The sequence below is a fragment of the Corvus kubaryi genome, unplaced genomic scaffold (assembly GCF_017639235.1).
Source record: "Corvus kubaryi isolate FWS band 111438036 unplaced genomic scaffold, C.kubaryi_AGA036_p1.0 37397, whole genome shotgun sequence".
NCBI lineage: Eukaryota > Metazoa > Chordata > Aves > Passeriformes > Corvidae > Corvus > Corvus kubaryi.
Window position 1 is genome coordinate 15,817,904 of NW_024581136.1, and position 13,795 is coordinate 15,831,698.

The window sequence follows — 13,795 nt, forward strand, 5'->3', positions numbered from 1 at the left end:
ATATTTTTCTCATACTAGCAATTTTTAAAAAGTTGATATTTACTTAATAGTCCCTCTGTTAAACGAAATTTTTGCATTTTTTTCAGTCTAAGCAGGATTCCTTCGAGGCAGTTTTAAACCTCTAGAACACTGGAGAAATTTAAAAGAGAAAGATCCCTAAAACCCAATCCCAAGAGCTCACAGTACAAGGAAGCTTTTTACTTGAAAACTCCTCCTCTGAGTAGAATATTGCTTTTACAAAATTAAGCAGAAAAAAAGCACAGGTATGTTATTGGTAGGTTCATATTTACTAAGAAGATGAAGAAGAAATTACAGAGAGAGAGAAGATGGCACCACCTAAGGAAAACATGACTTGTGATTTGGCAGAAAGGTTTCACTTGACCTGGGTACATTTGTATTGAGGTTTGAACCAAACACCATTAACAAGGAATGGGGGTGAAAAAAAAGCCTGACTGGGTGGGCACCATCCCAGGAATCCACTGAACTGCAGAGGTGATGCCAACTCAGTAGGTCTGACTGTACAGTAACAATTAAAGAGAAAAAATATTCCCTGGAGATCCATGCAATTGCACAAATTTCACTGCTACTCTCTCACAGTGACTACTAACAGACAAAATTTAACTCTGCTTAGAAAAGATGTAATTCCCATTTATTTCAATAGGAATTTCACTTGCACTAAAACCTAAAAAAAGCACCAGATACTCTTCCCAAGCCCTCAGGGTTTGCACCCTTTAGTTTCCACCATGCAATTGGAATATAAATAATTGTTATGTTTCAACATTGCTCCCTCTCTAATATTGTACAGAGGCTTTACTAAGAAATGCCTTCAGCTGATTCTGTGCAATGGCATGGAAGTGCTCAGTGATCTGTTATGTATCTGGATACCAAGATGCCTCACCTTTTGCTTTGTTACCATTTAAAACCTCTCATTTATTATTAATGGTGTTATTACTAAAATGCCATTACTAACGTTTTATTAGTAAAACATCAGGACAGCATTGACTCACAATTATAAAACAGCAAAAGGCTCTGCAGCAGCAGCATTTACATCATTAAAACCCTGCCTTCAGTGACTCAAAAATCTTCCAGCAATATTAATCGGGGCTTTGTGCATGATGAACTACTATTATTTTTAGGGAACTGTACAACTTTATTTATTAATGGTTATGTGATATATGCCAGAAAACTGACAGGATGTTCTGCAGGACATCTCTTCAATGATCGCTTTTGGAGCCCTCGCCTGCAATTTTAAATTATATAACCTTCACATTGCATTTCACAGCTTTCTATATGTAATTATAATGGAGTGGCAGCTATGCTGTAGTTAATGTTCAATGCTGTTTTCTGCTTAAAGGTCAAGTCTATTCTAAAATCCATATTCTTAGTGACATTGCCTTGAAAATTTGCTGTGCCTACTTGGTATGCAGAGCGGTAGTCTAAATTATGATTATTTGTGGAAGAGGTTTCTGAGAAACTCTTCTATAAATAAAAGATAAATAAAGCTGCTCTAAAACTTCTAAATGTTACCAAAAAATCACATGATTCTTCTCATTTGTGTGTATGTGTTATTCAACCTATAGCCCTAACCATCTGCAAAACTGATTTCAGTTGCTAGGGATTCATTTTAGCTAGTGCATGTCTCTTCAGAGAAGAAATCTTTAAAAATGTTAATAAAGATAATAATGAACTAAATTTGGCATGCCTAAAAGAATTAAATGCACACATGTATCCAGATTCCCTCTAGCTTGGTATTTTGCACCAATGTGCCATCAAAAATGACTGAAAGACTTAGGAAGAGATGCTGTGATTATTTAATCTAAATTAAACGCACTCTCTGCCTTTGGAATTCAAGATGTGCGAGCAAGCACGCTGCAGAAGGCTCATTTAGAAATTTTGCCTGGGGATAAAAATAACCTGGGAAGATTTAAAAATTTTCTAAAACCAACCCGCTGACACCAATCTTAATTCTGAAATATTGTTAAGGAAATTACCACTGATTAGCTGGAGGGAAGAGAAAAGATAGTAAGGGTGCACTAATCACATTTCCAGCACAATGAAACCGAATCAAATGAAAGCAAGCTTTGGGGTCAAGGACTTCCTGATGCACTGTCCCCTCCAGAGGAACTCCAGACCTTTTCATGCAGAGCTGGAAATACAGAGAGCTGCCAGTACTGGCAGCAAACAAGGCTGTAAACCTGAGAGGGGAGGGGACTGTGGCTCACACAAGTAGGACACACTCCTGGCAGGAGCAGGAAAGGTTAGAGGAACAGGCATAGGAGGGAAGACTCCCATCTTCCTGCAGAGCAAAGCACCTGGGAAAGATGGGGATGGAGGGACAGAGGAGACATCTCAATGCAGCCATAAGAAAATGGGGTATCGGGTAAGTGAGCAAAGTCCCCTCCTTCTGAAAGAGGATCTGACAGCAGTCCGAGCACTGGTTCCCTTATTTCCCATCTTGCCAAGATTGAAGAATGGTGGGAAGATGACTGAGTGAGCTTAACAGATGGGCTTGTACTTCCCAGATTGCTTCAGGTTGCATTAATCTCTGTGGTGGGTTCTCATTTAGCTGAGAAGATGTCACCAAAACAAACGAACCGGAGCAGGCGGGGACGTGACCAGCAAACGCAGAGAATCTCTTCTGCATGGTGTGGGGAGAGGCAGGCAGGCAGCACTCCCACTTGTCTGCTCCCTGCAGCCCCTCCAAAACTAATCAAAGATACCCCTGGCTGACTGGGAGTATAAATGCCTCAGATCAGCAGACACTGCAACAGAGGAATCAGCAGAAACACGGAACGTGGATGATGGCAGGGAAGTGAGGTGACACAGCAGAGGAGTCCAGGCAGTCAGGGAGCAGGGACAGAGCAGTGGCCAAAATACAAAACAGACACAGTTGGGTGTCTGTTTTGCACTGTCTCAGAGATGGGCATGATTAATTTCTGTCCATAAACCCCCAAATCCCTGCCTGCATGTGCATCCCCATTTCAAGAACATGCCAGTACTTCTACTCTTGCATCCTCTCCTGGTTCCTGAACCAACCCAGTGCATGAGGTCCAGGAAAGAAACATGATGTTCTGCTGGGCTTGCTGAGAGCATCCATGAGGGTAGAAACAAACCCCAAACCTATTTGGTGCAATATTCAAGAAGAGGCAGAGTAGTGCATCATGAGATGACGCCACTTAACAGGGGACACCAAGTACCTCAGTTTAAAGCATGAAAGCAGATTTAGGATTGCCAGAAGTTCCTTAACACTTCCATAAAACAAAGAGTGAATAAATTGGAGGTGAAAGGAAAGTGAGGAAAACTTCAGGTCACACAAACATAATTTCAGAAAATGTGTGAATACAAAGCAAATACCATTTACATTTTGCTTTAATTAGTCTGTCCTTGAATGTTATTCCAACACACCGATGATTACATCTGCTAGGACTGACTATTTCCAGTTGCTAAAGAAACAGTGGAGGGAGCAGACAAACACTGTGGATGTGTTTTTTCCTGAAGCTGATGCACTTGGCAGAACTGATAGAAACCAACTGCCCAGTGCCCCGAGTGCCACCCAGCCTCCTGCAAGCCCCAACACACCCTTGCCTGTCTTTTACTGCACTCAGGGATCACACCACGTGTCACACATGGGGTACCACGTGTGCCCATGCTGACACCATTTGGAACTGAAGGGAGACACCAGATTTCGGGAGGTTCACAGCCCCCTCTCATCAGCTCCTGCCGGTGGTTCCCCATCAGCCCACTCCACTCCCCAGTGACTGCCACACACCCACAGCTCCTGGATCCCCACACGCCAGGAGGCAGGAGCAGCACATTCGGATTCACCACACCACCCTCACTGGGAGACTGGCTGGATACCACCTGACAATGCATTTTGCTTTAATGCATAAATTTGAAGCAATGTAATTTCCATTTATATGTGCACTCTGTTGGCCGGAGCAGCTTCCCTGTTTTTATCAAGCAGACAAAAGGTTTAAGCTCTATAAAAGGTGGCTGATATTTAAGTTTTAATAAAAATATATTTCAGGTATGTCATTCTTTCCTTAGGCTGACCAAGCTTACAATATATTATTTACATAACTGCTGCAATATCTATTTCAAAACTGACTCGACAGCCCTCTCCAGAACTGTAAGCTGCCCTGCCTGTCACCATGATGGGTAAACACTGTCACCTTTTCACAGCCCGATGAAATATAGAGAAGTAGTAAAGTGCACCATCCATCACAATGGCACTAAGTAGGTTTTTGAAGTAGATTTCAGATCACAAATGCTCACATTTTTACTCACAAATGCTGTTTAGACTGTTACCAGAAAGCACAAATTGGATGGCTCATATACAATGGCCGTATGATGAATGGACATGACAGGTGGCCAAAGAAAATGAGTCTTGCTGTTCTACAAATAACCTTGTCAACATCAAAGTGGAGCTGTAGCTCTGCTGGTAGCCAGACTGCAATAGCTTAATGGTTTTATTTGCTTCAACTTCTAGCAAACCAAACAGACAAATGAGATACAATGAAGCAGCAGCATTGAGGCAGTATTAGCAATTAGCCTGATTAAGTGACACATAATAGGAATATTCTGCTAAGGATGTGCCACATTTGAAAGAAAATTATTCAGGTTATGAGTAGCTGTTATAAAAATACCTGTTCACAGGAAAACTCTCATGATTTTGCAATCACAAACCACTGCAGGATATTCAAAATACACGACTTGCAGTTCCATGGCATGCAATCAAGTCACTTTCTGATGGCTGAACCCAGCAACAGCCACCACTTGAGACTTCTCATTTAAAGTTTTTTCTACTTCCATTAGTTTAAACAGTAGCGATTAGTGTGTAGGATTGAAAGTCAGGAAGGTTAGATCACTACCAACTTACCTGTAGCCTAAACAAATAAGAAAATTTTCCTTTTAGGCAAAAAGTCTAGATCTAAGGACATTTCAGGAAGACTTTCTGAAGAACAGATCTCAAGTTTCGTAACAGTGCTGAGATATCTCAAAGAACTGACTGTAAAACTATGCAAAGAGTAATTCTTTGGCTCCAGTACAAGTTTGGAGTTTTGCCAAAGCCAAGGTCCAGCCCTTGTGATGAGGACAGTGTGTGTGGGCCTCATTTCTGCTGAACTCTTAAGAGAAAACTGCCCTGAAACATAATGGAAAGTGGAACACGTGCTGCTGGGAATAACAGCAGTGGTTTTTCCCGGAACATTGGATTTCCTTCAATCTGATGAATTTGTTAGCAACACATTGACATCCATGAAATAAAACCTCAAAGGTCACAACCATTCTTCTCTCTGATTACAGTTACTCTTACTAAGTTACAATGAGAAAATAATATTAAATACGGAGGTTTTAAGCTATTTGAGAAGGCAACCCCAATCATTAGTACTTTTCATTCACCCATGGAAAAGTTAAAGCATTTATCATGCCAGTTAGGACCTCCTCTTGCCTACTTCATTTTGCTTCTCGGCAACAAATTTGAAGTGGACAGAGCCCCAGAATGGAGGCTCACAGGACTCAGCGTGGAGAGGAGGCATATTTAAATATTAAGATGTTCACAATCTGTTCCTTTATAGTCTGTAAGTGTTCTAAGCCATGAACAAACATGTCTTTTAAATAAGAAACAAACCAAGATGGAAACCCCCCTGCATCAGTGGAATAATATACAATATTTTCAGGAGGAAGACAATAATGCAATTAGCAGTGAAACTGCAATTTTTGTACTTCAGAAATATTTATTAAGATTTATACTATCTCAGCTAGGAAAATAAACAGAAATTATGGCCCTTTTGTGCACTCTCAAAATATTTAGAAAGAAGCTAAAGGAAAGCAGACAGTGAAGACAGTAAACAGGATAAAACAAGATAATCCAAGATGTTATTTCACTTGGCAAGTAACAAATCCAAACACACAGAATCTTTTTGCTGACAAAACTTCCTAGAGTAACTACAGTAAGATAAAACTACAAATCGGTGTTTTCAAAAGGAAACAGAGTAGATGTGTCAACTGAGTTGTCACAAAAGCAACTATGTGAGATCCACGACCATAATTCAGAACCTCCAGGTATTAGCCCAGCACTCTCACCAGCCTCATCTTATCCTTCCTACAAGCATCCCTCAAATCAGTAGCACTCATACATCAGCAAGGATAAAGTCTAACTTTAGACACAGCTTCCAGATTTTTACACTCAAGCAAAATGTGCCAATTCATAAACACAGATAATTAAAAAAAATCATTCACACACACACATATATATATGTGAGTGTCTATCTATGTATTTCTCCCACAAACTATTCATATACATAAGATTATAAGGTTAATTAAGGTAAGTAAGACTGGCCACATCGTAAGTCACATAAATATGCTTATTTTAAGGCTGGGCGTTTCACCATATTATCAACTGGATTTGATGATCTTAGAGGTCTTTTCCTACCTAAATAATTCTGTGATTCTATGTGCAATTTTCCAGTCAGGTTCAACAAAAGCTGATGTTTCCTAACTCTATTTCACCACAAGTGACAGAGACAAATGGTCACGTTACCTCAAGAGTTCCTTTGGCAGAATAAGCTGCGTATGAGTACAGGAGGTCTTGGCTGTCAAGTGTTTTGGGGTCTCTGCTGCACTGTTGTCCACTTGGATAAAAGCATTCCCCGCTGTTTTGCAGAGTTACTGTGTTTGAAGAAGGGCCGGGCAGGTCAAGCAGAACAGAGTAATTTACCAGCCCGACATCTTCCAGGCCTTGGGAACGCCACTGACCCAGGATTTTCATTGCAATGTCTGCATCATCTTCTCTGGGGAACTGTAACAAATCTCTGGAAAAAAAACCACACAAGTAAACACGGGATTAGTTTATTTCTCACCAGGACTCTTGTACCTTAGTGTGCATCAGTGCATGACTTTATTAAAAATCTGTCATCAAACACGCAAAAAAAAATCCAACTTGCATTTTTTTGCAAATATTTTCCTACCAAGTACAAGACAAAGGCAACTGCTTTTTGGGAAATAAAAATAAGGAAAAAGAATATGTAGAGGAAATGAAATAAAGAATCCTACAGAAATTATCATAGTAACTGTTTCAAAATTCATACATCTGTCATTCATCGAGTTTCTTCTAAAAGAGTGTAAGTTTAACCACTCTTTAAATATGAAGAACCTAATGTAAAGTAACATCTCAAGCACTTCAGGGAGGGCATGATGCTGAAAACTAGTTATAATTACATAGTTATAATTACATGTTTGGCTTAAATTCATCAAGTAAAGCAAATTTACTAAGCAGAATGGAACTGTTCCCCCAGATGATGTGCTTGCTTTCAGGATGTCTTCCTCACATTTCCTACCTGCACTGAAGGATTACCTGAGTCACCAGCTTGGCCAGCATACCAGGCAAACACAGGAATTACTTTGGCAGTATCCACTGATGGGTCAATGAGAACTCAGACAGGTTGGTCTGGGCTTGTATCACTGGGTTTGCATCACTGTCCAACACTGGCTGCCAGAGGGGCCACAGGATGAAGGCACTGAAGGACCACCCTCCTCCCCAGTACATGCCAAAGGATTTGAGATGCTGAAACTATTTCCATGATAACTTTAGAGGATGGGCTTGCTGAAGGAACAACTGAAGGCTTTCCCTACTTATGCAGGTAAGCAGTCACATAAGCAAAGCAGGACAGAAATAAAATGAATTATTATTAAAATAAAAAGCACATTGTAGCAAAAAAGCTTATGGAATATTTTCAGAATTCTATGAAGTTGGTGGTTTGGGTTTTTTTGTGTCTACGAAGCTCTCAGGACTGAGAAAGAAGATTAAGTATCACAGAAGTATTGATTCCAAGCACAGAGATACTGACACTGCCTGAAACTCTTGTCCACAACATTCTCTTCACAAAAAGGCCATTAAACTTAACTGCTTTAAGGTCCTCAACAGAACTTCAAAGAATACCCTGGCTGTCTTGCACACATCAAAAATAAATGGTTGAATAATGTATAGTTTTTTTAAGTGAGCAATAGGTATTTGAGAATCCCACCAGCTGCTTTCCAGGTACCCCTGCAATATCCTAGCCCAGCTGCAGTGTTGCAGGTGGGAAGCTCCTGGCTAAAGGCACTGGCACTACTTCCAGAAGGGTCTGCACTGACCTCAGGGAGAGACTCAGCAAGCTCATGATGGAAGTCAAGCACAAGGACAAGGACTCCCTTCTCCACCCATCTTGTGGTTGGACATTTGGAAAATGAACATTTACTGCCTAGATAACATCAAGGCCTTAAAAGGGCAGAATGTGAAGTTATAACACCCATTACACCTAGAAATGGCTCAAAAATTAGATACCATATTCGAATGTCTAATGCTCATCATCACATTACATGGGCAGAATGATTATTTCAACATGCAAAGGATTTTGAAATATCTTGTATGAAGAAACATGTATTTTTTAAAAAAATGTATTTGTTCAAAGCAGTATGTTGTATCCCAGGCTCCATTGCCCCAGAGAGACTGTTCACACACAAAGCTTGAGATCTTCACAACAACACTGGCCTTACGTTGGGACTTCAGGGAACCTGTCAGGAGCAATAACTGTCTTGCACATTTAATGTTTTTAAATTATCTAAAATAAGTCTTCAAGCAGTCTACGCCACACAGATGACTTAATCCAATCTGCAGTATATTACAAGTTTCCAATTTCATCTCCTGTGCCTGCTAATGTAATGACATAAACTTGGGCAGTGCAGAAATACAAAAAGTTGTTTGATTAACACAATCATTAACAGAATATCTGCATTTCCCTCAGGTGATAGAAACATTAATACAATGAATAATTAAAGAAACTTATCCCAGGCCAACCGGGTTATTGCACATTTCAACCAGAAGGATTCAGTCACAATAAAAGGAATTAAGCATTAAAAGAGTAAGATACAATAAGCAAATTGCTCCCTTACTAATAGAAGTTACTTTCCACTTCGTAATTAAATCAACGTCTTTGAAACTTTTGTGACAACATATCCGATTAAGTTACAGAAATGATCATACTCACTATTTACTCCATAATGTCTTTATAGCATGTTAAAATCAAATCGCAAATTCTGAGCACGCATTATTTTACAATAAATCAGCACATATTAGACTGCTTCGATAAATCTTATGAACACCACGAGAAAGACTTTTTTCCAGACTTATTACCATCGCTGACTTGCATTTGCCTTCTATGCTGACTGCATGAACTTAAAGTCAGAGGTAATTTAACTCATTATTTTTTCACACACTAACTGTGTAACAAGTACAACATGCAAAACCAGTATTTCCTAAACCCAGCCAAATTCAGAAAAGTGGAAAGCTTGGCAGTTCAGCCTGGAAGAATCACAACACTTCACATGCACTTCATAGTCCTTTTTTAAAAATACTCAAATTATTTACTTCCTAAAACTTGCAGGGCTCAGAGACCCACAGCAGTAGGATTTCAGCAGTGGAGAGGAGCATCCCCTTAGGATGAGGATGTTTCTCAGTTCCCCAAGCAGCTGCATGCTCAGAAGGAATCAATACCAGTGCAATTGCCAACTTCCATTTACAGCACTGCCTCTGATAACTTCAGTCAAATTTTTTACTCCCTTGTTCAAATTAAAAAGATACTTTATTCAGGTACTTCTTCAGGTTCATCCAATGGGAATAACCACAGAGTTAAGGGGCACATCTCAGTGCCTGTAAATCTACAAAATCCACTGAAGTAGAGCCACCACAGACTGAAGATTTGGTAATCAACACCAATAAATATAGCAATGACAGTCCGAACACTCATGTGCCTTTACAGCATGCTCTCAGAGATTCCCACAAATTCCTAACCTTTACTTGCTAATACAGATCAGTATTGAACTAATGTACATTAGAAGATAAACCTGTTTCTTGAGCATTCTCCTCCATCTCAAAATGCTCAGTTCCTGAACTCAAAAAACCAGATAAAATTGCACTTAAAACCCAGAAAGTACAACCTTGAATAAGGTAAACATTTCCCAGTTTGTTATGATGAAAAGACCACCACTGTTGAAGATTTAAAGTCTTAAACCTAGAAAAGTAATTTTAAATATGTTGAAGATATACCTGTAATAAAGCCAGGGGTTCTGCAGCCTCTGCAGCTTCAAAAGGCCACAATTACAAAAGACAAATGAACACACACACAAAATATACAAATTTCATTTTCAATTTGGTAACCATGGGGAACACAGACCTGCCATGCCTTAATGGAAAGTCATTTGCTACAACAGCACTTTTTGACACAGCTTGCCGAAGGAGAGAACAAGGTATTGCAAACAAGCCAGCTGGGACACTGAAACACCACTCAACAGATACTGAAAAATTACAATTGGTCACTCTAACAACCAAGAGATGGAATAATTTAACAGTATGGCATGATTACTACTCAGATAATCCTATGAAATTGCTATAAAACCTCATGAAAAAAATCTAGAATTGCAGAAGGATTCTACAGATTCAATCTGAACAATCTACCGGGACAAAAATTCTCTTCAAATATGTAAAACTTCAAGTTTGGTTTGTTTGGTGGGTTTTTTCCTTTTTGGATTTACCATCTGTACTGCCATGAGCATGGGGAAATGGCCTACACTTCCTGGCCTACTAAAAAAAAAATAATCTGAATTTCAGTTTTGCAGAGTTAGATGTCTAAGCGCCTTATTCCCATATTTTGACTGCAAATTTCCACTATTTTTTTCCAGTTCACTGAAATTGTTCATAAAGCAAATACCATAATTTTCGGTAAGAACTAACAACAAATGCGATTGTGGAATTTTTACGGGTTGATTTTTCAGCTGAGTAGCTGCTCTCAAATCCTGTGAGTTGCAATGACTGCTCATATTTTGTAAAGCTACTTCAGATCAAAGTGTTCTCTTGTCTAACACGATGTTCCCAACAGTAGCTGGTAGCAGATAATCATAAAAGAATGCAAGAAATGCATCATGTGGGGTTATTACACTTATAACCTCCCATGCAAATGTCTTTTTTTTTTACCCTCAAACTTTGTCCAGGCTGAGTTTTAAAGATGTTTTCAGGCTGAGTTTTAAAGATGTTTTCATATGTTGAGGATCTCAGAGCTTGCTTCAGTCCATTAAGAGCTGAGCTGTGGCACCCGCACACACCAACTGCTCAGCAGATGCACCAGCGCTTCCCACTTTTGCAGAAAGAGGAGTTATTTGTGTCCATCACACACAGTGTGCACACACAGGAAACAGTCAGGAAATACCACCTGCCCAAGCCACATCTGCTTAAATTTTCATTACATGTTCCTGTTAATTAGGGCACTCCACTGGGCTGGTGTCCAACCTGCCCGGTTGGATTTCCCACGGTCTGAACTGATGGCCACAAATTTGCTGCTCCCAAAATATATAAATAAATTAATTCAGGCCCCAGAGAGGATAAGTATTTATCAGGAGGTGAGAGAAACACGCTCGTGATGCAAACAGTTGCCTGCAGGATCCTGAAGCACCTCAGGCTCTTCAGGTTACATTGCAAGGTCACCAGCATCTGCTGCAGAAAGCTGATCCATCAGATGTTCTCTGTCACACCTACTATCAGTCTTCATACATTCTGGACACTCTGGGTATATTTCTAGCAATAATAATAGTAACAGTAATAATAATAATAATAATACCCTGCTCATTCTTGGGTAACAACTTACTGCTTTTGCTATCAACGGGAATATTTCCAGAGCAGCATATATATATATATACATATATATGCATAGATACAGAGCACCACAAATTTTACATAGGGCCTACAGTATGTGTTTTAACATGCTTTAACAAAAAGAAGTACGATTCATGCTTTTAACAAAAAGGAGTATGATTTATGGCAGTTTTTACTTCCCACAGAATTAACTCAATTCATGAAACCATAAAAAATACGGAACATCAGAAAACAGAACACTGGCTCTAGATTTGGTTGTGCAGTTCTCTAGGAAAAAAAACATTTTGGAATTTTGTTTCTTTTTTAAACATTATGTGTACTGTGGCCTTCGGGTATTTCCAATAAAAACTGACTTAAGCTCTCTCTTTAGAAAGTCACACTGTGAGAAAACAGAGAAATACTTTTAAACAAAACTTTATAGCATTTTTGCACTGTGTTTAAGTCCACCTGGGTATTAGACTTTCACAGGGGTACCTGACCATATGTATCTTCTCCTATTGTAGTATAAATTCATGCAGAACTGCTCCAGGGCAAACCTCTCATTTTCCTGAGAAATTCTTTGCCATGGGATTGAAGAACACTCTCAGGTCTCAGCCCCCGCTGGCTCCCAAGTTCAGCTATGTTGTACATTTATGTTTTCTCACTACAGGACTGCCAAGCTTATTGCTCCTACCCATCACATCAGTCAAATGCCTTTTATATTTTTTAAATAAAACTCATAGGGAGAGTTCAAATCTCACTTTCCAACACCATGATGCAAGCCAAACTTGCACTCAAGGCAGATGGTGGAAGGCATTGAAAAACAACCGATTCTCTCACTCCCTGATTCCACAGTTTATTGGAAAACAAGCAATTCATTGTTCCTCTACACTAAACATTGCAAAGTCATGAATTGGCCATAGGCGAGCTTTCCAAAGCATTCTAAGAGATCTGGATGTCAGTTATGTGACATCTAGCCAGCATCCAATCTTCCAAATACTTCAGAACATCAGAGAGCCAATACGAGATAAGCAAATCACTCAAGGGGGGACAGGTAGGCAGTGACAGAGCCAGTGCAGAGATGGATGAGTATGCCATTTAGCATTTCTCTTCACTCATTCTGGAAGCACATTAAAGAAAACAAACAAAAAACAACAACAACAGAAAAAAAAACCCAACACCCCAAAACCAGATGGTTATCACCATCTATTTTAAGAACAGTCAATGAACCACAAACCCCTTAATATTGAGAACGACAGCTCCAGTCCCTCAAATGGACTATTTCTAAGATCCTAAGACTTAATTCCACAGAAAGAGAGAGAAAATAATGTTTACATTGTCTACTTCAGCTCTAAAGAAGTCACTGCCATGTTCCACTGTTCCCTTTGGTTACAAGAACTACACACTTTCCTTTTAGCAAAGCGAGGAAATCTTGCTTCTCCTTAACACAAAACTTCTAATACTTACCACAATCTGGACTGATCTACTCCTCATAAATTTATTATATTTATCACAATAAATTGCTTCAACAGATGAACTGCTGGTAAAAAAAGTTCTCTCAAAATATATACACAATGAAGATATATACACAGAAAACCTCTTTTGTTATTATAATTAAAGGAGCTCTTGTTTGAAAGACAATCTCTCAAAATGATGCTGTTTTCTCTCACATAATATGCCCACAACTACAGTTTTCTTATTAACTTTCATAGTTCCTAAATTTCAGTCACAAGAGACAGGTTTTCCTCTATGGTATAAAGGATTGTGTGCATGCATAACATCCCAAACTGTATCTTTGCACGATCCCATCTAAAGCATTTTAAATAACCTGGATGACTTAACCTAAACCTTTATTTTGGACATACAAGGATATCTTAGCCTCTAGCTTAAATACAGAAAAGGGAATATAATTTTATTCAAAGCTTATAGATCTATTTACAGAAGGGTTTTACTCTATTTTCTCCTAATGCAGGAGAAGCAGCAGCTCCAAACAGCTGTGCCCTGCATTTTCCAGCAGGTTACGATGCCGAGGGCAATGTCGAGCCACAGCAGAAGGAGGACGGGGAAAAGACAATCCCTCACCTTGAAACTGTTTGCATATAACCCTGCATTCACTGGCAGAGCACTGACCCA

At 39.4% G+C, this 13,795-nt stretch overlaps 1 protein-coding gene across 9 annotated transcripts in view; it reads right to left on the minus strand.

Moving 5' to 3' along the window:
* NAALADL2 (N-acetylated alpha-linked acidic dipeptidase like 2) overlaps positions 1 to 13,795 on the minus strand; it is a 421,951-nt gene that overhangs the window by 183,201 nt on the left and 224,955 nt on the right. For all 9 annotated transcript variants that reach the window (XM_042041852.1, XM_042041853.1, XM_042041850.1 and 6 more), the window contains one exon: positions 6,542 to 6,812. In XM_042041852.1, the coding sequence (XP_041897786.1) occupies positions 6,542 to 6,812 (271 nt within the window). The remainder of the gene's footprint in view (positions 1 to 6,541; positions 6,813 to 13,795) is intronic.